At 41.3% G+C, this 25,088-nt stretch overlaps 1 protein-coding gene and 1 pseudogene across 1 annotated transcript in view; one reads left to right on the forward strand and one right to left on the reverse strand.

The window, feature by feature from the left end:
• Positions 1-23,601, forward strand: part of HTR7 (5-hydroxytryptamine receptor 7) — a 122,480-nt gene extending 98,879 nt beyond the window's left edge. Inside the window, exons 3-4 of the mRNA XM_062214600.1 lie at positions 20,813-20,895; positions 21,483-23,601. Of these exons, the coding sequence (XP_062070584.1) occupies positions 20,813-20,895; positions 21,483-21,595 (196 nt within the window). The 3' untranslated portion in view covers positions 21,596-23,601. The remainder of the gene's footprint in view (positions 1-20,812; positions 20,896-21,482) is intronic.
• On the reverse strand, positions 8,601-9,444 carry LOC133776175 (succinate dehydrogenase cytochrome b560 subunit, mitochondrial-like; annotated as a pseudogene).
• Positions 23,602-25,088: the final 1,487 nt, after the last annotated feature.

Genomic DNA, 25,088 nt, shown 5'->3' on the forward strand with positions numbered 1-25,088 from the left:
TGATATTTTTGTGCAGTTTTTTTAGATTCATCAACTGCAGGCATGAGACCAACAATATGAATTTAAAATGCTGGCAATTTCAGGTATTTTATGTTACTAATCACCATCTGGAGATGGTGAGAATTTTCTTTTCAGCAGTTTTAATTGTTGACAAGGTCCTCAATGTAATAGATGTAAATGTTTACAAATCTTGGATTATTTTAAAGCGCCCATGTGCCTTCTCATCTCTGGACCGTTACATGTGCTTTCTGCCTCCATCTGGGGTGTTCTTCCTGCTCTCAGTGGCTACTTCATTATGTCTTCATCATTGTTCATAGTTCCATTTTCCACATCAGCATGTCCATCCCCCAGCGCTGTGCTGGGGACATGTGAATGGAGGCAGGTACTAACTATTTCTGAATGGGAAGGAAAGAGGGAGGAGGAGACAGAGAGGGCCCAGAGTTCACTAGGCGTCCTTTTAAATTTGCATATGAGGAAATTGAGGAGACTTGGCATGCTCAGTAATTGCGGGAAAAGGAATTGGAATTAAGCTTCTGTGTGCACTTGGGGCAGGCCCTTTACTCCATAAAGCTGCTTCTTGTGCATGAATTATATCAAGAGAGCGACCTTTTCTTAATTTTCTGCACTAGTAGAGCAGAGCTGTGTATGTACGATGGCCCATATGTTGAAATTGTTTATCTGCAGCAAGCCAGATGGTCCTTAGCTGTATACAAAGAAGCCACTGGAAACTTTCGGGGGGTCAGTGCATTTTAAAAACATCCTGAGAAATGCATAATGTGATGGCGTTACTTACTCACCCTGAACTCGAAGCAAGGAAAACCTTGTTAGATACTTTGGTGAGACGTGCAGACTTTGAGAACCACCTCAGGACATCTAGTCCCCAGAGATGGAAGTTTATCTAATTGGGTGACTTTTTAAACTTGCTTTGTCTTTCTTTTTCTGGAGAAGGAAAGTCCTGTCTTAACATAAAACACTTTGCTTTTTTAAGTTCCTGCTGAGATAAATAATAAAAATAATTGTGCGGAAGCTGGCAGAGATGTGATCATCAGTAAAAATGCAAGACCAAAATTTTCTGTGGTTAATGTGAAACAGAGAGTAGGAGAGGTTGATGAGCATCAGATGCGGATCTCCAGGGAGCGGTTCTGTTGAACTGTGGCACTTTAAAGCCTGCTAAGATGAAGGGATTGTGCCTGTCCTAGTGGAGGCAAACAGTGGTAATCCAAAGTAGCAGATGGGAAGAAGTATCTAGAATTTATTCTGGAGGTGGATTATGTAATATTTTTGGTGCCAAATTCCTTTTCTGTATTGTCTTTTGATTAGGTTATTATTAGAACACTCTTCATTCTTTAAACTCACACGGTCTCACCGTAGGAGAGGTGGTTCAGATCCGTTATGAGAGGCAGCAGGAAGTCAGCTGTAAATACAAAATGTGTCATGGATAGTTCACAAAGTCAATCTTCTGCCTGTAGGAAAATGTAAGTAAAAGATGCATAGAGAATCTCAGAGCTGGAGAGGCAAATGGATGATCTAATACAACGTTCTACTGTTTTGCAGGGGAAAAAAACTCAGACACTGAACTAGAGTTGTGTTATGTTTCAGTATGTTTAAAGGAGTGTGGTATATAGCAAGGATTTGCAAACCATCAGGTGAAGGAATTATTTTTTAAATCTGTCACATGGCTATGCATTTAAGAAATATAAAAATGAATCATAAGAAAAATGAAAAAGCATACAAAATATAGTCCAGTGTTTAATTAGGTTCAGACAAAAAATTACATTTCAAGAATTATGATCAGAACAAATACAATGTAAGAAAATAATCACAAAACTTAACCGTTCATGAAAAATGAGTAATTGCTCACGCAGTGAAAACCTAGCAGGTAGTTATCCAGGTGAGAAATTATTCCGGCGTCCCTGTTGCACACAAGGGCCCTAGTTTTGCAAGGCTCTTCTACAGCACGTTGTGAGGAGCTGATGTGGGGAGGGTGTCGGCACAGGAGGGGTGGGGAGCTGCCAGGAACAGCCAGCCTCTGGGAACCGCACCTGACGGAGATGTGCCCTGAAATGGGAATCAGAGTCTTGAGACAACTGCCACTTTTTGCCCTGTGTTTTTCCTCTCCAGTTACCTGCATGGTGATCAGGAAACCTTGAAAGGTTTTGAAATTTTAAATGATTACTCAGCCATTAAAAAAAGAATGAAATCCTGACTTTGCAACAAATAGTTGCCACTGGAGATCATTATGCTAAGTGAAATAAGCCAGACCCTGAAAGACAAATATTTGTGGTGGTAGCTAATGAATAAAGATAGTATAAAAATTTTTGAAAGATTAGCTAGCTTGTTCTTAAGGCAAAAACAAACAAAAAAAGAATAAATTTAATGAGGTATCACCAACAGAATTTGCAGGCAAAAGATTGTAATGTTAAAATGTAATGTTAAAAGGTTATTTCAAGTAACCACAACACCTTTATTGTAAACCCAACATTTTCTTTTCTTTTTAAACAAGGAACTAAAAAATGTTTAGTTTCTTAATGCTTTTTTTTTTTTTTTTTGACAGGCAGAGTTAGAGAGACAGAGAGAAAGGTCTTCCTTTTTCCATTAGTTTACCCCCCAAGTGGCTGCTACGGCCAGTGCATTGTGGCTGGGGCACTGCGCGGATCCGAAGCCAGGAGCTAGGTGCTTCCTCCTGGTCTCCCATGCGGGTGCAGGGCCCGAGTAATGGATGGAGCAAACATAAAATTCAGTCAAATAATGAACACAAAGATATTCTGTTTATCTGGTTGATATGTACAGACTCTGAGGAATACTCATCATGACATAACCTATGCTAGCAAGTCTCAGGACTGAGATCTTACAGGTCCTAACTGGCCAAATGTATGTAAGTTTGAAATCAATAAGAAAAAGGAATATCAGCAAAAACATCTAATATTTAAATTGCCATACACTTCTGGATAATTAATGTGTGAGAGAAAAAAGTCTCAAGGTAAATTAGGGTGTTTGTTGGAGGAAGTATATCACAGCCATTACATATGCGGTAGATTAAAGGTGGCCAAAATTTCCATTCTATTACCACCTTGAAAATGGAAACTAGTGCCCCTTAAATGTGGGCTGGCCTTGGCAACTGGCTTAGCTAACATAACAGCACATTTAGAGCACTGGTCAAGGTATTAGGGAAAAAGGGTAGTACCCTACCTGGAAACATGTTAAATTTATGTTGAACATCAGTTTCTGAAAATAACACTTCATATTTTGTGTTATGATATGAAGCTATAATTGCGAATTTAAAATGTTTAGGGGGAAAATGTGGGAAAAGCTTAGCAACATTGGGCTGGTGTGATATGACATTGATATTTCATGGGTTACAGAAGAAAAATTTGTCTATTTAAAATGAAAGCCTCTTGGGACCGGTGTTGTGGCATAGCAGGTAAAGCCACCACCTGCAATGCCAGCATCCCATATGGGTACCGACCCTTGTCCTGGCCACTCCACTTCTGATCCCGCTAGTCTATCAATGGCCTGGGAAAAGCAATGGAAAATGGCTTAGATGGGAGGCCCAGACAAAGCTCCTAGCCCCTGGCCTTGGCCAGGCCCAGTCGTGGCCTACTCAATATTTTCCAAGTCCCTCTTGGTGTAAGAATGACCTAGGCAGCTTGTTAAGTGGGAAGGTTCTTGGGCCCCATTGCAAGAGATCTGTTTTGTCCTTGGGGCCAGGCTGGGGATGCAGAGGGCCTACTGGCTGATTCTAGTATAGCTTTTCTGGATTCCATTGTTGAGAATGGTTGCTCCAAAACATTCTGGAAGATAGAGTTCTGTAGCCAATTCTGTGTGTTATTACTGAGGAAAAGTATGATGAATGGGAAATGACATAAAAATCATTTTATATGGTTATAGAATCTTTGTCAAAGAAATATACAAGTTGCTCACAAGTTGTCTCTTTCATACCTTTAGAGGGATGTGGAACCTTTTTTTTTTTTTCCTGCCAAAGGCTGTTTGGATACTTTCAACATCTTTTGTGGGGCATACAAAATTATCACCTTAGAAATTAAGTGTCTATAGGTTTATTGAATTTCAGGTTTCACCTGTGGTTGCCTTGACAGGGCTAGACCAAATGATTTCATAGGCCTTCCACAGCCCGTGGGCCAGATGTTCTCCACCCTTGATAGGAATTAGTACTTATTGTTGGCACCAAAACTCCAGCATTTTTATAGAGGAAGATAAAACACAGATCACTTTCGTCTGCAAGTATGATATTTAAAGACATGTAAATATAGATGTGTATGTTTAAGTCATTTCTATTTTTATGATTTCTTTCTTTTTTTTTTTCTTTTTTTTCTTGAGATCTCTCAATTGAGAATGGCCATTAGCCAAAGAAACCACTCTCTAGGAGACCCTGACCAGAGGAAAGTTAAGTTCAGGTGACTTGGTCAGGTGAGACACACGGGAAGTGAAACCAAAATACCTGGAACAAGAAATTATTACTCACAGGTCCCAGAGAGGTTAGCAGTGCTGGCAGAGGCAGCTAGGAGCTTAATTAGGGGTGGAGAGCAAGAGTGAGGATTTGTGGGGTTGTGCTTTCATTAGGTCCCGTGAGGGTTATCCATTAGGCTCTCCCACTGGGGTTGTGGATTGGCTGGTTTAAAGAAAATACCTGAGATGGGCAGGGCATTTACTTACATGACTTTGGTGTTGACCATTAGTGTTTTTGTGGGATGTGTTGGGTTTGGGTCATGAGATGAGGAACAAGTGGGCTATACTGAAAGCAACTATGTAGGGAGAGGAAGTTTTTAAAATTTTTTTTAAAAAGATTATTTATTTGAAAGGCAGAGTTACAGAGGGGCAGAGAGAGAGAGAGAAAGAGGGAGAAAAAGAGAAAGAGAAAGAGAGAGGTCTTCCATCTGCTGGTTCGCTTTCCAGATGCTGCAGTGGCTGGAGCTAGGCTGATCCGAAGCCGGGAGCCAGGAGATTCCTCCAGGTCTCCTGTGTGTGTGCAGGGCCCCAAGTACTTGGGCCATCCTACACTGCTTTCCCAGGCCATAGCAGAGAGCTGGATCAGAAGTGGAGCAGATGGGACTCAAACCGACACCCATATGGGATACCAGCACTGCAGGCTGCAGCTTTACCTGCTATGCCACAGCGCAGGCCCCAAGGGGGTTTCAACTAGATGAAGGTGATGGGATACAACTGGGTTTCAAATAACATGTCAGGCCTAAACATGGATGCCAAACAGCAACTATAGTAGACAGATTACAAGTGCAGAGCTGGAAAATTTCCACATCATTGACTGACTCTTTCCATGAGATGATTAGTATTGCCACCAGCACAGATCAGGTAAGAATCAGTGCATCACCTATCTGTTCTTACAGCTAAACAGCTGATCAAATGTTCAATAAAACAAAGAATAGATATTTTGTTAAACATCTATGGACTATTACCAGTGTGAGATGTTGACATTGGCCATAGTGCACATTTTCACCATTATTTGTGGATATATACATACACACACACACACACATTATCTATCTATCTATCTATCTATCTGTCTATATAATGGCACTGCTTAGTAGCAGCTCACATTTAGTAGGTATTTATTACTCATCTGTTATTCTGATAATCTGCACAGCAACCCTAAAAGGTTATTGTCATCTCCACTGTGTGGGTGAAGGAACTGACGCCAAAGGAGCTCAGTGGCATTAATTTGAGGTAGAAAAATCAAGCTCTCAGAGTTGTATCTTATTACATCTTCCATTCCACAAAACACATCTCAGCCGTGACTGACTGGTTTTGTGGGCAGCTGAGCTCTGAGGCATTCACTCTTGCATCCGTAAATATCTCCTATCTCACACCAAGGACTGCAGATCCTGCAAATTCAAGGTTACATTCCAGCTAATTGTGAAGGAAGGTTATCATTCCTGCTTCCTCATCTCTGTTTTCAAGTTCCCGGTGTCCCAGTGCTCTCTTCTGGCTGACCTGGTGATGGTTAATTGTGTGCATCAGCTTGACTGGACCATGGGACTAAGATGCTTGCCTAAGTGTTCTTTCTGGGTGTGTATGTGAGAGTGTTTCTGGATAAGGTTACCATTTGAACCAGTACATTGCATAAAGCAGGTTATCCTCCTCTAATTTGTTGAGTCCGCCTTTCCCCTGAATAGATAATAGGGTAATAGAAGGGAGGATTTGCTCTCTCTCTGAGTGACTGTGCCACTAGAACTGGGATATAAGTTCTCTTCTGACCTCAGATGGGGATGGTCAGCCCTCTGGTTCTCAGGCCTTTGGACTCCTGCTGAACTAGAGCACCGGCTCTCCTGGGTCTTCTAGTTACACAGAAACAGATCATGGAACTTGCAGACCTCCACAGTCATCTGTCATGGTAAATCTCAATCTCACACACACCCCCTCTCTCCATACACACACGCATAAACATATACACATAAAACGCATATGTGACAGGTCTTCAAAAACTTCATGGAAAATGCACGTTATGAAACTCTTTAAAAAATTTTGTACACCACAATAAACATTTTTTAATTTCATTTTTCCATGAACTTTTTGAAATGTCTGTGTATGTGTGTGTATTTCCTGTTTGTTCTGTTTGTCTGGAAAACCCTATTCTGCCCTCAGTGCTGCAATGTATGCCTTTCTCTGTGTTTCTCATAGAAACTTTATAATGATTCCCACTCTCATCTTCTCCCTTCTTTTAACTGTCAGCCAGTGAATGGAATACACTTATCCACTCAGGGATGATATCATCTTCTTAAAAGGCATATAGTTGCATCAAGGCAAGCACCTTCTTGGATCAACCGCTGATCCCTAATGAGTGTTGATGGAAATTTTCACAACAGCATGACAAGTTGGTGGTAAAATAGCAGCTCCAACTGTACTGTGTGTACTTCTTTCCTTTTAGATGATTCTGCAAATCTTACAGTCGTTTAATTACTTACCCTCCCAGGAGCCACTGAAGCTGGAAGCATGCTGTTATCCAAACCAGTCTGCATGACTTGGGCCAGGTCTCTTTCCTGCCAACATTGGAGCAGAGAACGTAGGGAATTCCCTGGCTTTTTAAAACAAAAACAGAATGAGGGTAATTAGGTAACAGCTGAGGTTTGTCAGGGAGACTTGGCGAGTTGCCCCCAGCTCCTGGTCTTTGTGGAGGTCTGCTTGTACAAGACAGCTTCGGCTGCTCTCCCGGCCCCAGAGAGCAATTCCAGGAAAGAATGTTTACAGTCATCCTCATTATTCCATCAATATCCTCATCAATGGCTTTGTTTGACATTCTAGACTGTAGTTTGGAAGTGGAGATAAAAGTAGCACCTGCAACTATTTCTGGGTGCATGAATCTTCATACTGCTTATTCTTGTGGTGCTTACAATTTTAATTGCAGCAAGCTTTTAAAAACTGGTTTTTAACTTATCTTCAAAAGTTACATATTTGCCTAATTAAACCAATTAAGAGAAATTTGGCTTAATTCCCATTCATCCGTGTGCATCATACAAGGCAGACTTTTGGATGGAAACCAGTTCTTAAATATTGAAACATGCATTCTAGTACAGCATGCAGTTTTACAAGAAAATCATCTAATCAAGACAAATGTTTTTGTTATTTACATTTCACCATGACAAATATGTACAAGAAGGGTACTGATGTGTTTAATTTATCTACCACTGGGGAGGGCCATTGAGAAAAAGAAATCATAGCCAAAATTTTATAATCTTATATGACAAATTTGAACTTCTGAAAGAATAAAGTAAAACTTTTAAATTTGTTACTTCAAATACATGATAAAGAATGAAATGTTATAAATCCCACTCATGTATTTTGCTGTCGTTTTGGCATATTCACATCTTTTTTATTTGTATTTTTTTAAATGAATATTTTAATTCAGCTTCAGAAAGAGATGGTACATGAACTTGGATTAAAAAACATTAAGTGTTTTGTTTTTCTGGGAATGCAAGACAAAGAAATAATCTTTAATACATTCAACAGTAATTTTCTGGGTTTTCCTCTTGCATCAAAGGTTATATGTTTTCTTCCCAAAGCATCTATCCCAAGAATGAACTCACCCATTTTGTCTCCATCATGTTGGGACAGGCTAATTGCCCTCCACCTCCCATTTCTTCTTTCAGACACTATATGTGGATACAAAAGGCCCTGGGCTCTGACCAATGAACATAATTGTCCTTTAAGCCAGCAACCCAAGGCAATGGTACTTACAACCTCAACCGCAGTCCTCAGAGCAGAGGCCACAGAGCTGGCATTGTTTCCTTTGTCCTAGGAAGAAGGAGCCAAAGCTTGACCCTCAACGAATATCAAAGCCCGATATGGAGAGAGAACAAGGTCTCTTAGGTTCAGAGTAGGCTGAAGGCTGTGGGAAGGAAAAGCAAGTTTTTGCAGCTACTCCATCTTTAGAAACAAGGCGAAAACTGGATCCTTTTCCAGTGCTGTGATTCTATAAGCTTTGCTACCACTACAGGGCTCCAAGGGGATCTGCAAGCACAGAAGGATCTAGCAAATCAAGAGAACTCTGCCCTGGCTTCAGATAAGTGCGAAACAAGCATATAAATCAATGCAATACTTTGTAGGAAGATGATGTCAGGAACTTCAGCTCTTCACATAGCTGCCAGCCCTCCAGAGGACAGTGCAGTAAGAATCAAGACAATCATTCCAGATTGGTATGGCTGCGGAATCTTCAGGTCTTCTCCTAGTTCCCATTCCAGAAGTGCCAGATACCATTCCACATGTGACACATGAGAGGAAAGACAAGTGCGAACTTAGCTGTTTGGATCAGTGCACAGGGACTTCACAAGTTCCTAATAGGACTCAAAGCTCCTATGGAGCAAAAGGGTAGAGAAGTAAAAAAGAGAGACCCCTGCCCTCAAGGTAATACCAGTGCCACAATGGCAAATGGATATTGTCGTGCAAAGAAACCAACTGTAGATAGTGATATTGGGGGGACGGCGCTGTGGCTCAGTGGGTTAACGTACTGGCCTGAAGCGCTGGCATCCCATATGGGTGCCGGTTCTAGTACCAGCTGCTCCTCTTCTGATCCAGCTCTCTGCTGTGGCCTGGGAAAGCAGTAGAAGATGGCCCAAGTGCTTGGGCCCCTGCACCCAGTGGGAGACCCGGAAGAAGCTCCTGGCTCCTAGCTTCGGATAGGTGCAGCTCCAGCCATTGTGGCCAGTTGGGGAGTGAACCAGCAGATGGAAGACCTCTTTCTCTCTGCCTCTCCTCTCTCTGTGTAACTCTGACTTTAAAATAAATAAATAAATCTTAAAAAAATATAGTGATATTGGGGGATAAAGGACGGTTTGACCTTGTGTTCTTATTCCGGAAATGCTTCATCCCTTCTTAGGCTGTGGTTCCCAAAGGAATAGCATTTCTGATACTGAGCTTAGGAATAAGGTGAGCTTGGAGGCAATGATGGCCAACATGTCTCAGCAAGAATGCAGCCATTTTGGGTTCTGACATGGATGAAAGTGACCCAAATCTTGATTTTTTAAAAAAATTTATTTATCTGAGAGGTAGAGTTACAGACAGTGAGAGGGGGAGACAGAGAGGAAGGTCTTTCGTCCGTTGGTTCACTCCCCGATTGGCTGCAAAGTCCTGAGCTGCGCTGATCTGAAGCCAGGAGCCAAGAGCTTCTTCCCTACCTCCTATGTGGGTGCAGGGGCCCAAAGACGTGGGCCATCTTCTACTGCTTTCCCAGGCCATAGCAGAGAGCTGGATCGGAAGAGGAATAACTGAGACTCAAACCGGCATCCATATGGGATGCTAGTGCTGCAGGCAGAGGATTAACCTACTGTGCCACGGCGCTGGCCCTCCAATCTTTTTTAATAAGAGAAATTTAAATACACAGCTGAGAGCCTCTTTTATGCCTCCCCCCCATTTTTTTTAAAGCCATATGACTTTGGACAGATTCCCTAATGTCTCATTTTCTGGGTTCTTCCACCTGCAAAATGGGGATAGCACTATCCAGTACTCATAGGTGTACTGAGAGGATTCATGACTAGCAATGCCAAGAACTGAGAACAGAGCCTGATGCACTGATGCCCAGTTGATGATTGCTGCCATCTCTCATATTCCTCCTCCTCAACCCATTCTCCTCCTTTCTTCCTCTAAAGACAGGCACTTTCCTGCTTGTATTTTTTTAATACATAAGTATAATATGTCTTTCAAAAATTTGCATCATTGTACAATTTTTTTCACATGCTCTGCACATACTTCTGCTACCTTTTCTTTTCAATGCTAGGTTGTTTGAGATCTCTTTATACTGAGGGATATAGAGCAAGTCCATTTATTTCAATTCCAGTATGGTATTTGGCTAATTGGATCTACTGTGTTCATTTACTTGTTTTTCTCCCATGGGCCTGCCTGCCCCTCCCTCCCTCCCTCCCTCTCTCTTTCTCTCTCTCTCTTTCTATCTTTCTCTCTCTCTCTTCCCTCTCCCTCCCTCCCTCCCTTCCTTCCTTCCTTCCTTCCTTCCTTCCGCTGTTTCTGTAAGAAGGTATCCCAGCCTTCCTCAGATCACCCTGCCAGATGTCATCATGCTTTCAAATTAGGATTACCCTAAGGGCTGAAGAAGTTAACTTCTTGTGGCACAGCCATAGCCCCTTTCTCCTTTTAATACAAACCTGTTGGGATGCTCTGCCCCAGGGCACTGTTCTTCAAATTAGGGTGTGTGCACTGAACTAGCCCCCGCCTCCACATACTCACGTGCACACACATGCATCTGAGTACTGCCTACACACATTGTGCATGCTTGTGCGCAGGCTGAGGGTCTTATGTATGAGTGGCTGCTTAAGCAGTTTCCATATCCTGTAATTGATGTGCAAGTGGCCACTTCCTCACTCACTGTCATCTTCTCCCATACTTACAGTAAACATTGTTTGTTGTTTACTGAAATTTGACTTTAACTTGGCATCATGTGTGCAGGTGTGTGTGTGTGTGTGAGTTTGCTAAATATGGCAACCCCAGTAGAGTTAGAAATGGTATTTTGACGCATGCTGGGATCATCTGAATTCAGATATACGAGTCAAGTAGAGTGGGGGGAGGACACTTTTTGTTTAATGATCTCTCCTGTTCCTTCTGATTGTAAGGAACATGCTGCTCTGGAGAGGGAGTCCTGGGAGGGAGGAATAAGAAACATAGAAGGCATTGGTGTCTTTTGTCATGGGAACATAGAACTCAGGCCAGTGCCTTGGACTTTAGCCACTTAGGAAAATTCAGGAGTTATAAAAAAACAGACTGAGAAGCACAATTCTGTTGAGAAGCACCCTCTGGATTTTTCACCCTGGGAAAGGAGAAAAAGCTGGGAGACTCTTACTTACAGAGATTCTGCCTTTGCCTACCTGCACGATTTGGAGGTGTAGTGGGAGGTGGTGACCAAGTCCATATTCATTTCCTACAGAACAACATCACTGTTGGAGCAAAATAAACATAGGTTGGAAATAGGTTTGTGTTTTTTAGTTCCTTCAACATTTACTCAGACTTGTACCTTTGCCAAATGACTGTTGTGTACTATAAATCCATGTCCACTTTTCATTTGGATTGAAGTTTCCTGCTCATTGTTACTCATCAACTACTTCTTGGCTCATTTGTTGATTCTTACCTACTTATTATGACTTAAGCAACTTGACAGGCATCTGCAGGGAATCTAACTGTAAAATATGCCCTTAGTCATTAATATACTATCAATATACCTTGCACTGCTAATAGCTTCCTTCCTTTTATTTTGCTGTTAATTTACAGTGAACCATTTTACATTTTGGCAGTAGCTAGTATTCGTCTCTTGGATACATCAACAAAGCAAAAAAAAAAAAAAATCTATTAATTTCATTAAAAGATACATTTCCAGGGTGGTTATTTAGCCTAATGATTAAGATGCCCACATCCTATTATCAGAGTACTTGGAAGCTGAATTCCTGGATCCAACTTCCAACTCCAGCTTTCTGCTGATATGGACCCTGGGAAGCAGAAGGCAATGGCTCAATTTGCTGAGTGCTTACCTGGATTGAGTTCCTGGCTCCCAAGTTTGGTCCTGGTTCAGCCTTGCCTATTACAGGAATTTGGAACCTGAACTAGCACATGGGAGCTCTCTTCTGTCTGTCTGTCTCCACCTCTTAATATAAAAACTAAAATACTACATTTTTATATTTAGCAATTATCACAATATATCATGTTTAGCTTTTGATTAATAGTAATTTAGTAGTAATTAACTTAGGTGAATTTAATAAATAACTGCTTAAAATAGAATTGATAATTTTAAATCAAGAAAAATGTTTTCATTCTCATAGTCTTATTAAAGTCATAAGAAAAAGTTTGCTATATTTCATTATACACACATTTCTGTAACAGAAATATGCAGTGATCAATAAAAGACATAAAACTATAAAACTATGTATTGTTAAGATAAGCCTCAATAGTAAAGTGTAATGGAAATATAAGTAAAAATAGGAAAAAATGAAAAATTTTCAGATGTGTAAGAAGAGCTGCTTCTGTACTTTTAAAAAATAGTTGGTAATGAGTACCTGTTACCACTTTTAAACAGATTTAAATGAATGACACTGCAGTTTTATTTTAAAATGTCAGGACAGCTCACCCTCTCTATCTAAGGGATCTGCATTATTAGATCCAATCATCCACAGATTGAAAATACTTGGGAAAAAAATGTGTCTACCCTGGATGTGTACTGGCTTCTTTTCTTGTCATTATTCCCTAAACAATACAGTATAACAGGTATTTACATAGCATTTATATGGTATTATGTATTATAACTAATCTAGCTATGATTTAAAGGATAAGGGAGGTTCTGGGCAAATACTGTGCCATATTATAAGGGACTTGAGTACCTTCAGATATTAGTACTTTCTGGGGATCCTGGGCCCAACCCCCAAGGATACCAATGATAATTGTATTTATAAAAATTTGAAAATTACATCTTTTGCAAGTATTTAAAATTTAAGATTGAACATTTACACATCTGTTTAAAAGTTTGTAAGTGGGGTGGACATTGAGGCACAGTGGCTTAAGCTGCTGTTTAAGATGCTGGCATCCTGCATTGGAGTGCTGGTTTGAGTCCAAGCTACTTGGCTTCTGATCCAGCTTTCTGCTAAAGTGCTTGGGAATCAGCAAATTATGGCTCAAATACTTGAGTTCTTGCCACCACATTGGGGACCCAGATGGAGTTCCTAGCTTCTCTTTTTCTCTCTGTGTTGCTCTGGCTTTCAGGTAAATAAATAAATATATATGTACATACATAAACCTTTAACATTTGTAAGTGAATGCATAGTTTTCTGAAATTATTTTATGGAGTACAAATGAAAAAAAAGTAGATATCTAATGACTCTACAGTATGTCCAAAGTGGAATTGCTATGTAGGAGGGTGTGTGTATCCTTAATAGATCTTGCCAGATTCCAAGTGGTTATCCCATTTTACACCCCTCAAGGGTGTATGAGAGTTCCCTTTTTTGGATTTTTGAAAGCTTTAATCTGTTGCCCACCTGAGGGTGTAAAAGGCTATATCTTTGTGATTTTAAGTTTGCTCTTCTCTGATTACCAGTGAGGTTGAACATTTCATGTGTTTATTGGACATTTGGATGTCCCCTTCTGTAAACTGCCTGTGATTAATGGACACATTTTTAATGTAAGAAGCTAGTTTTATAACATGTTGACTTTTACAGCTTATTTTTGGGAGAAAGCACCTTTAAATTTCCTTTACTGTTCTAATTCTCAATGTAGTCCCTAATTAGCCAGAAATATTTACCTTGACAAAGCATTCTTATTTTTAATTTGTCCCCAGAGGGTTTCCTTTGTAGGAGTTAATTGCTGATTTTATTTTTGCATGTGAGGCATCAAACCATCTGGACACTCTGAGTACATGATGACAACTACATATTTCTATATGGCTGGATATACAGGTAACTCAATGCAAGTTCATAAAAATTATAAAAGCAACTTGTCAGCGGAATAAAAACCTAGGGTCATGTTGATTCGTTGAATAAGATCTGATTTTTTTATAACCATACTAATAATTACATTAATTATAAATGGTCTAAAAATGCTATTTTAAAGGCAGTGAGTAAAGAGTGGAATTATTACCAAAAAAGAGAGACCTATATGACAACTATTTCAGAATTACATATGACAAGGTAAATATAAAAAATAAAATGGAGAAAAAATAAACTATTCACTAAGTATAAGCATAAAAGAATTTGGAGTGGATGTATTTTTTTATAATTAAAATTTCTTTTTTTTAAAACTTTTATTTAGTAAATCTAATTTTACAAAGTACTGTTTATGGATTACAATGGCTCCCCCCCCCCCATAACTTCCCTCCCACCCGCACCCCTTCCATCTCCCGATCCCTCTCCCATTCCATTCACATCAAGATTCATTTTCAATTATCTTTATATACAGAAAATCAGTTTAGTATATGATTTTTTTTACCCAAATTTGTGTAGAAATAGGGTCTCCTCAGGCCCAGTGTTATGGCATAGCGGGTTAAGCAGCTGCCTGCAGTGTCAGCATCTTATATGGGCTCTGGTTCAATTCCTGGCTGCTCCGCTTCCAATCCAGCTCCCTGCTAATGCACCTGGGAAAGCAGTGGAGGATGGACCAAGTGCTCAGGGCCCCTGCACCCATGTGGGAGCTCCTGGCTCCTGGCTTCAGCCTGGCCCAACCCTGGTGGTTGCAGCCATTGGGGAGTGAACCAGAGGAAGACACCACACACACTCTCTTTCTCCTCCTGTCTCTGTCACTCTGCCTTTCAAGTAAAGTAAAAAAAAAAAAAAAAAAAAAAAAAGAACCCACTCACAAGCTCACAATCATTGGAAACATAAAGCAACCAAGAGTACATTTAAGAAGAAAGTCCTCAAAAAAATATAGGGTCTCCTCCCGAGTCATTCAGTGATTATTTGAACTGGTTGAAGCAATGGTCAAAAACTGAGTCACGGAAATGAAACTGGTTTGTGGAATGGGCAGAACCTCACGGGGCACACGGGAAATGGTACTAATTTCCCTTTGATTATCAGGTTCCCTTTCTGGACCTTGGGTGCTACCTTGGAGACAGCTCAAAACTTTCTAGTGTTGTAGAGATCAGAAAAATTTCTTTCTCTGATGAAGATTCACTTTCGTGTATTCAGTAGTCCAGTGTGAACTAGAGAAAACTTCAGTTCCAAAGCCAGTTACAGTGTTCCATTCCCTAGCTCCATGCTGACCTGCTGTCTGTAATTATCTTCTCTTTTCCTCCCTGGTTGGAAAAGAAGCGGGGATTACGGGAGACAAAGGCATGAGAGAAAGAGACAAATTAGTTTTACTTAGTTGGTGACATTTATGGTTCCGTGATATGGCACTTGTCCTTGGTGCTGGTAGTTTAAGGTGGTTTTGTGAATTTTTTTTATGGGTTCTGTGCTCTCCATATAACTTTTCTGTGAAACTCCCATTGCTTGTGCCAGTGGCCACATTACACCCTCTTGCTGCTGTATCTTCTGGTTCTAGCAGGCAGGACTGCTGGGTGTCTGTCATCTAGGCAGCTCCAGCCCAGCTCCTTCTGTGACATCAGTTTTGCTCCAGGGCAATCTCACGAGTCTCAGGCACATCAAACATTACCAGTACAGGTGCTGTTACCAGGACTTTCTCCTCTCTTTGCTGTGGAGGTCTGTTATAGCCAAGCCCCCACATTCAGGATCTCCTAGGCCATGGCTACTCAAAGTGTGGTCCAGGGATCAGCAGCATCCTGTGGAACTTTGTTAGAAAAGCAGAGCCACATGTTCCAGCCCCTGACAACTGAATTGGAATCTTCTAACCATCATCTGCAAGTGCTATGGTTGGGTGAAGTCTGAGTGTCCCCCAAGAGTCCATTGTGATTGGCAGCTTCATCCACTGAGTGTTGGTGTTGGGAAGTGCTGTGGAAGTTTTAGAAGGTCACTGGGGTGCACTCTCAGGAGGTGGTTCTCCTGTGTCTCCTTGGTAGTTCTTACAGGAGGGTTGTTATAAAGAGCCTGGTCTGGGCCCCACTCAGCCTTTCTCTGATTGAATATGTAAATACTCGCCTGCCCCGACATTCACTCTGCCCTTGTGACCCTCCATGGAGTTGCAGTCAGGAGAGATGGCCCTCACCATGCAAGCTCCATGCTCTTGAATCTCCAAAACTGAGCTGAAAACAAACACCTCTTCTTCATAAGCAGTCTGTGTAAGACATTTCATTATAGTGATGAAAAGCGGACTGACACACCAGGTGATTCTTATGCATAATAGCATTTGAAAATCCTGACCTATATATTCAGGTTAACCACTGAACACCAGGGGACTCGTGTCTGGGTCCTCTAACTCTCTTAACTAATGCCAGCCTTTTGTCTGGAAGAGGTAGGCAAGGGTTGGAGTGGAAGGGGTTGAAGGAACAAAGAACCAAGCCTCTTTTCAAGGCTTGAAGGGAGATGTTCTGTGGATTAAATTCACAGTTCCTCTCTGCAGGCAATAATCGTGTCTTATTTTTGGTTTATGATTTTATTTAGAAATTTCATGATAACTAGAAAAGTTATGTTCTTCCTGGTATAATGAGAAGTATCCTTATATTTCCTCAACATGACATAATGAAATGTGATCTAATTTTGGAAATTCTTTTTTTTTTTTTTTTTTTTTAAGATTTATTTTAGGCTGGTGCCGCGGCTCACTTGGCTAATCCTCTGTCTGCGGCGCCGGCACACCAGGTTCTAGTCCCGGTTGGGGTGCCAGATTCAGTCCCGGTTGCTCCTCTTCCAGTCCAGCTCTCTGCTGTGGCCCGGGAGTGCAGTGGAGGATGGCCCAAGTGCTTGGGCCCTGCACCCACATGGGAGACCAGGAGAAGCACCTGGCTCCTGGCTTCGGATCAGTGCGGTGTGCCATTGGAGGATGAACCAATGGTAAAAGGAAGGCCTTTCTCTCCGTCTCTCTCTCTCACTGTCCACTCTACCTGTCAAAAAAATTATTTTATTTATTTGAAAGGCAGGATTACAGAGAGAGAGGGATACACAGAGAAAGCCAGCAAGCAAGCTTCTATCCGCTGGTTTACTCCCCAAATGGCTGCAATTATTGGAGTTGGGCCAAGCCAAAAGCAAGAGCCAGGAGCTTCATCTGAGTTTCACACATGGGTGGCAGGGACCCATGCACTTGGGCCATCCTCTGCTGTTTTCCCAGGAGCATTAGCAGGGAGCTGGATCAGAAGTGGAGCAGCTGGGACTTGAACCAGCGCCCATATGGGATGATGGCATTGCAGGAGGTAGCTTTACCCACCACACCACAATATCAGACCTTGGAAATTCTTTTCATAGAACAAAAATATTAGAGCTGATAAGAACATGAAAGTGTCAAGTGTAATTTGTAGGCTGTGTCATTCACTTCAACCCTTGTTGTAGCAAGAAATAAAATAGATGGATGAAATTAAAATAAGAAAATGCTGAAAAAAATAAAACCGTGCTGAGAGCATCTAAGAAGATAATTGGAGAAACAGAATTAAACAGGCGTGGGAAGGTGAAGTGAGTCCTAAGCTGCTTTGCTCTAAGCAGACTGCCTGTAGGGTACAACAGGGGCTCACTTCTGTTGGACTTGAGGTACAGGAAGGAAGGGATTTCCTAAGATGGATACTGTCATAGGAGATCCTCCCCCTATTAATCTCTGATATCAGAGGGCTGAGATATCCCCAAGGTAAATGTGCATAAAACTAAGCCCATCTGACCCTCAGTCTCATCTCCCCTTTTTAGCCCAAGGTGTTTTCCGATACAGTTACCTGGAATTAGTGGCAGGGAAGAAGAGGGTGAATCTGGGCAGGCAGGTTGGCACTGGAGCTGTTCTAGTGCAGTTTTACAGCCTGAATTTGCATCATCTTGGGGACCATAAGCTTCTCAGTTTGGTTTGATGTGGGTCAGAGTGAGCTGGTCATGCTTCTGGACACCTGGAACTCTCACATCAAATCCCCTCTGGAGAAAGGTATATTAAGTCTAGTCTTCACAGATCCCCTTTAAAATTTTCCAGAGACAATGAGCTGTACATAGTAAGCAAATAAATATGTCAGGAGATAAGTAAGAACCAGCAGAGAAACATTGACAGCAGAAACAGACTGTTTGTATACTGCAGTTATTAAAATTTTAGATAGATTCTAAAGAAGAAATAACAATATAAAACTAAATATTTTATGAATAAATATTCAAATATAAAACATGGAGAGAAGCAAAAAAATAAAGTAATGCTAAATTATATGAATTTTGATTTTTAGGCAAATGCAGCCTAATGTTTTATATATGAAGTACATTAAAAGTTGCTTCGAAGGAAAGGATTTTTGCTCTGTGATTGCCTAGGTACTCTTCTGATTACCGTATGAATGGCCAGAAGAAGAGCCCAGCATGAGCATACAAATTCTGTTAATGCTCCAAGCACTTTTCCTTTTGAAAACTTTTTAGTGAAACATTTTATCTTTGGTAAGGTGCAGAAGAAGTTTTACATGTATGCATGCCAGGCAACTACCATCCCCTTCACAATTGAGTGTTTATAGCACCCTGACAGATCACACCTCTACCATTCAACCACCCACACTGGGGAGCAGTGTTCTCTTGCTCTGTTAGTTAGTTTTGCCCATTTTTGAGCTTTATACAAGTAGAGACATATAATATGTACTTTTAAAATATCTGGTTTCTTTCAATCAGTGTTCCGTTTGTGTTATTCATCCCTATTGCTGTGTACATAGCATTTGCCTTTTATCTCTTAAAACTGTATATTCCATTTGTGGATACTGCACAATTTATCTGTTGTATTCTTGACAGATGATTGGGCTGCTTCCACGTGGAGACCATAATGCTGTTATGATCATTCTCGTACATGTTTTGCTGAAAACACAACCAATCAACTCTTATGAAGGAATATCCTGAAGTAGAATTGTTGGGCCATAAATGCTATGTGTAGTTAGCTTTAGTAAACTCTGCCAAACAGTGGTTAGACCTATTTATATTTTAAACAGCAATGCATGGCCATTCTCTCTAAACCTTTAATTTGCCTTCCAAATTAAGAGCATCTGTTATTGCCAATTGGATGTTAATGAATTTCTCCAAAGCCTTTGAATGGCAAAGGCTTGGAAAAGGAAAGTTTGTGGTGACTCTGTCAGGGAAGCTGTCAGCTGTCTGTAGAGGAACAGAGCCAGGAGATGAGCAGAGTTCTGATAAAACCACTTAAGTTCTTGAATGCTATAGTGCCTGAGGCCCCCTTCACCCTGACCTTTTCCAGTTGTACAAGCTAGTAAATTAGAGCCTGAAGTTAGTTCAAATAGGCTTTCTGACACCAGCCATCGAGAGAATCCTGAATAGAGCACCTGTATTGAAAGGAACATTGCAAAGACTCATTTTGTCTTCCTGTTTCTGATATCGCCAAGTTCCCATTTTTAAGAAAGACCATTTTTCCTCTCCAGCTGTGTCATACAACATTTTATACCTCTGTACCTACAAATTATGCCATATGGTGTATGCCTCTAACATTGCACATGGGGACAGGTGGAATTCCTGGGAGTGTTTGCCCAGGTTTGCTGCTGTAGGCATGTGTGATTTTCTAGACCTGCATGATTTTTAGGTTGGGGCCAAATAATATGAAGATAAATCTACTTTCTTATCTTCCACATGAAGTTTACTAATCTATTAACAGCTGAAAGCAGAAACTCCTCAGAATGGGATTGTTTATCAGATAACCCTCATTTTGAATACACTGGATTTTTATGTCTGAAATACTAAAGAATTTTGATGCTGGAGAAGTTCATGTTGTAGGGGAGTGGGCACTTCTGACAGCATACAGCATCCTGAAAGACTAGCTCTGATGTTGCATTAATGTAGGAGACACTGCCAATACCCCAGTGCAAGAAGTGCTGAGTCAGAGGATCTTTGCACATACAAGTTCTCATCATTTCTCAAGGTCTGGGCAAGAAGAGAGAAGAGAGTAGAGAAGGAAAGAGTTCCCAGAGCTTTCCCTGTGTGGTGTGACACAGCTCTGTCTCTCCTCGTGATTCTTTGCGCCTCCAATCTTATTTACTTATTTATTTGAGAGAGAGAAGAGGAAGAGGAGGAAGAGGGCAGAGAGAGAGAGAGAGAGAGAGAGAGAGAAACAAGCGTGAACTTCCATCCTCTGTTTCATTCCCCCAAATGTCTGCAAAGGCCAGAGACTGGGAACTCAATCCATGTCTGTCAACGTGGGTGACAGGAACCCAATTACTTGAGCCATCACCACTGCCTCCAGGATCTGCATAACAGAAAGTAGAAATCTGTTTTCTTGACAGATGTTAATAAAATTTTTGAACTCATTGAAATTAAGCCATTTTAAAAATGTTTTTATTCCAAAAATTTAATTTTCACAAAATGATTTCCTATATCCAATCAAAGCTGGCACACCCTTTCCTCAGTAACTTAAATGAATCAGTGACTTACCCAATGGAAACAAGACAGTGTCTCTTAACCCAGTTCTACTTGAAAAGAATATGCTGGACTTTCAGTTCAATGAACATCTGACATACAAGCTAGTATCATGTGTGCAGGTTTCACTGTGATTTGGAAAGTTCTGGCTGCTGGCACCACTGAAATGCATAGCTGTGGCTAGGACTGGGCTCGTGCACAGAAGTGTTCATGAAATAAATTCTCTGAAATTGGATGCTGTATGGAACCCAGCTGCCCCGGGCTTCACAGATGTGCCTCCCTCTTTGGACCCTGTGAGTCACAGGAGGCACAAGGGCGTCTTGTATGATTATGGTTCTTGTTGTTGCGATTCCTCGTCCCATTCCTTCTGTTCCTTGTCATCTCAACCCACTCTTTCCATGTAGGTACTCTCCCCACTCTGTAGGACAGTCCTTGCTGTCTGATAACCAGTTTCTCCTTGCTGCGCTTCTGTTTCTACTACACGAGGGTAAGTCTTGGGGCTTACTTAAGTCCTAGATAAGGTCAGGCTGCACGTGGAGCAGACATCACTGAGGTGTGTGTACAGCGCAAGGGCATCGACATAGAATCTATAAAGGGGGTGCCTTCCTCAGAGTCCAGCCACCAGCCCCTCTGGGAGGGAAGCTTCCTGATGTGTCTGTTGGCTCCCCCCACAGCGTACCTGCCCACCACGGGAAGGCCTCAGGCAGGCCCATCTGTTTTGCTACCACCTGAAGTGAAGGGGAGTGGGTCAGTTCTGAAGTTGCCCCTCATCTATTCTAAGAGGCCACTGGTTGTAAGATGTGGCATCATTTTATGTACCTCTTTATCACAGGGATTTATTTTTTTCACAAAGTGGTAGGGGAACCAAAAAGCAAAGTGAGGGAGCCAGGGGCTAGCAGCCAAGGAGCTCTCCCCTCACCCCAGAAGAATGAGGGGTGGGGGATGTCACAGGCATTCAGGAGGGGAAAGGATCCTTGAGCCAGGGAAGCTCACAGGGAGGAAACTGGGGGGTGGGGAGATGGAAGGGTGGATGCTCTGCCCTCACTCTCCCCTCTCCCTACCATCTCCTGCCAGGCCTGTCCACTGGTCCCAGCCAACCTGAAGCCAAAGGGTCCAGGAGCACCTCAGCTCCACGGGAAGTGAGGCCTGCAGGCCTGCAAGGCCAAGTAGAAGATGTGTCTGGATAGCTACGAAGGAAGAATAGTTGTGATTCAACTGCGGGATGCTGCTCTCCTCACTTGCAATTTTCGTTTTTCACTTGCTGAAAGAACTCTGTTACCCAGAGAAATGGATTATTTTTTTATCATGTGCCTTTCTGGGTTTAAAATTGCACTTCAGTGTAAACAATGTAAACAATGGCGTAATCTTTTGAAAACCTTGTGTGGCAGACTCTTTCCCCCACCAGAGATGGCTGTGAATAATGGCTCTTGTTCCTCACGTGTTTCTAGAATGTCACTCCTTTCCACACTGAGAGGGGCAGGCTGATTTCGCCTCACGTGAGTTGGTCTCGCATGTAAACTGGAAGGACCCAGCAGAAGTGCTGCTGAATGGCTTCCGAAGCCAGATCAGAAAAGCAGATGCACCTTTGACCTTGCCTGCCTGGTTCCAGTCTCTGTGGAGCCCAGAGCCTTCGTGTCTACAAGTCTGACTCTTGCGGCTGCCACGCTGTAAGGAAGATCAGACTGGCCCTACTGAAGGAGAGTCATGTGGCCAAGCCTGGAGACTTCCTGAAGAAAGAGGCTTTGCTGGTTTCCAGCTGCTGTGTTTCCCTCTGCGTCCGCTGGTGCTGTGCCAGCCACAAACGGAGTGCTGTCCAGGGGAGATTTCCTAACCAGAACCACCCTGCCAAACCCTTCCTGAATACTCGGCTCACAGAAACTGTGCAAGATAAAATGATTCTTGTAAGCCACCAAGGTTTGAGGTGATCGATGATGCAGCAACAGTAACCAAAGCAAATGTATATCTGTGTGTTGGAATATGTATATTCAACAAGCGTAGTTCCAATAATGCATGTAATTAATTGAAGTGATGACAATCCGAATACCTATGGCCAAGTCTGCACACACACAGGCAATGACAGCTATGTCATGTCATGGCCAACAGCAGTTGTGAGATACATCTATTTTAAGACCCAACCTAGTGAAGGAAAATCTGGGGGAAAAAATGTGCCATGTAGGATTGATGAAATTTTGTAATATGGATGTAGAGGGTAGGACAAAGACAGTGAAAAGCATTAGTGGACTTGTTGGTAAACCTATTTGTTTGGAAAGAACTGAGTATTTTTTAGTTAAAATGACACTGGCGTATGTTCATTGGCAAGAAACGTGAAATGCAAAAAAGTGAGAAAAAACAATAAAAGCCACTAAAATTTTACCATTTAGAAATAAATTTCCAGGTTTTTAAATGTTTTTGCACACACATATAAATAGCATCCTACACTGCAGGCTGTTTTTTCCCTATTCAGAAACATGCTGACATCATGCTCTGCATACTAGATAATGACATCCTATGAGTATCTCATTTGCTTAAGCAGTTATCTGATGATGGACATTTTGTTTTGTCTTTCCAACTTTGCTATTGTGGATGGTAACAGAGAAGGCATATTTGTGCATCCATGCTTTCCCCTTTCCCTAGTGTGTGATTATCGCTTTGTGGAGAATTTGCAAACATAAGAGTATTGGATTTAATGAGATTTACTTATAATTGATTATAAGCATCACTACATTTATAATTGTGACATGAGTCGACAAAATTCCTCTCAGAAAAGGTTGTGTTCATTTATATGCCATCAACAACTTTTGATAATGCCAGTATTTTCCTCCTTTGCCTATATTTGCTTCTTTGTTATTTATCTGATGCCAATGTTATGGTTTGAAGCAAGTTCTTTTTTATTGTTTCTATTTGTATTTTGGAAATAATGCACCTGAACATCTCTTTCTATTTTGCCCATTTTAATTTCATCTTTCCTGAATCAATTGTTCATAGTCTTTGACCACTTTCCTTTTACAGTTGATTCGCAAGAGCTCCTTGTGTAGCGGTAGGAGGAATGTTAACTCTTTACCCTGTGTGTTACTATGTTGTTTTTCCTGAGTCTTTCAAACTTCTATACTTTTTGGTATTTCTGTTTTTTGTTGCCCAGCAATATTTAAATTCTATGTAAATTCATTTTTCTTCTATGGTTTCTGGCTTTGGTGTCAAGAAAGATTTGTTTACTCTATTGTTATTAAAAGTCTTTACTCATACTTTTGTTTCAAGTGTTCCATTTATTATACATTTTAATCTAACTGGAGTTTAATTTATGCAATTTAATTTTTCTCCTAACACAGTAGTCAGCTGCCCCAGATTCTTCAGTGAATAATCAACATTTCTCTTGTGATTCGAAATGCCACATTTGTCACACACTAAATTCTCATAGTACTTGAGTCTGTTTTTCAGGTTCTCTACTGTGTCCCTCAGCAGTATGTCTTTTTCTGGGCCAATGCCATCAGTCTTACTGCTGTTATTACTATTCTTGCTCACGACAAGGTGTTGCTGTTGAGTAGGGAAAGTGTGTGTACCTCCCCAACTCTTTTCATAATTTTTGTTATGGTGTTTGCAGATAAATTTTAAAATAATTTTTATTAAATACTAAATATTCCTGTTGGAATTTTGGTTGGAATTACATATTTTAGAGAATCCATATTTTAGAGAAAATTTACCTTGTTTTTCCTAGGTGGGAGGACAGACAGAGACAAGTCCCCAGATGCCTTCAATGCCTGGCTGGGCCAAGAAGAAAATGGCTTCCAGGTCTCCCCATGGGTAGCAGGGTCTCAGTTGCTTGAGCCATAACTGCAGGGAGCTGGAGTGAAAGCTGGGCCTGAAAATTGAATCCAGGCCCTCCGATGGGGGGTGCAGGTGTCTCACAAGGCTGAACACCCATTCTGAGAACTGAAATCTTTTCTTTTTTTAAATTTATTTTATTTGAGAGATAGAGTTACAGACAGTGAGAGGGAGACAGAGAGAAAGGTCTTTCTTCCGTTGGTTCAGTCCCCAAATGGCCGCCATGGCTGGCGCTGTGCAGATCCAAAGCCAGGTGCCTCTTCCTGGTCTCCCATGCGGGTGCAGGGCCCAAGCACCTGGGCCATCCTCCACTGCCTTCCCAGGCCACAGCAGAGAGCTGGACTGGAAGAGGGGCAACCTGGATTAGAACCGGTGCCCATATGGAATGCTGGTGCTGCAGGCAGAGGATTAACCTACAGCGCCACGGCGCTGGCCCCTGAGAACTGAAATTTTTACAACACAAGATCTTTTTGTCTAAAACCTGGGTGTGTATTTTCATTATTCAATAATTCTTTTGTATTTCTATGTAGAGTTCTATAATTTTTACTGCTGCAAATTAATTTTCTATTTTCCTATTTGTTATTTGTTCCAATTGCAAAACAGGTTTTTTTTTCCCGCAGGTTATCTTTGGTTTGTGAAAAAGCCATTGCATTTTCATACATGCATTTTGAAACTATCTTACTGTTTCTCTTAATGCTTTGGAAAGTTTTCTAGTTTCTTTTCTTGGGCTTTGCAGAACATTATGAATTACATAAAATGTTGTTAGCTGGAAATAATTTTACCTCCTTCCTTCAAGTATGCATACCTCTTATTACATTTTCTTAATGGCTTTGGCTTGAATGTTAAAAACAATATTAAATA

Source organism: Lepus europaeus, chromosome 17 (assembly GCF_033115175.1).
Source record: "Lepus europaeus isolate LE1 chromosome 17, mLepTim1.pri, whole genome shotgun sequence".
In the NCBI taxonomy this organism is placed as follows: domain Eukaryota; kingdom Metazoa; phylum Chordata; class Mammalia; order Lagomorpha; family Leporidae; genus Lepus; species Lepus europaeus.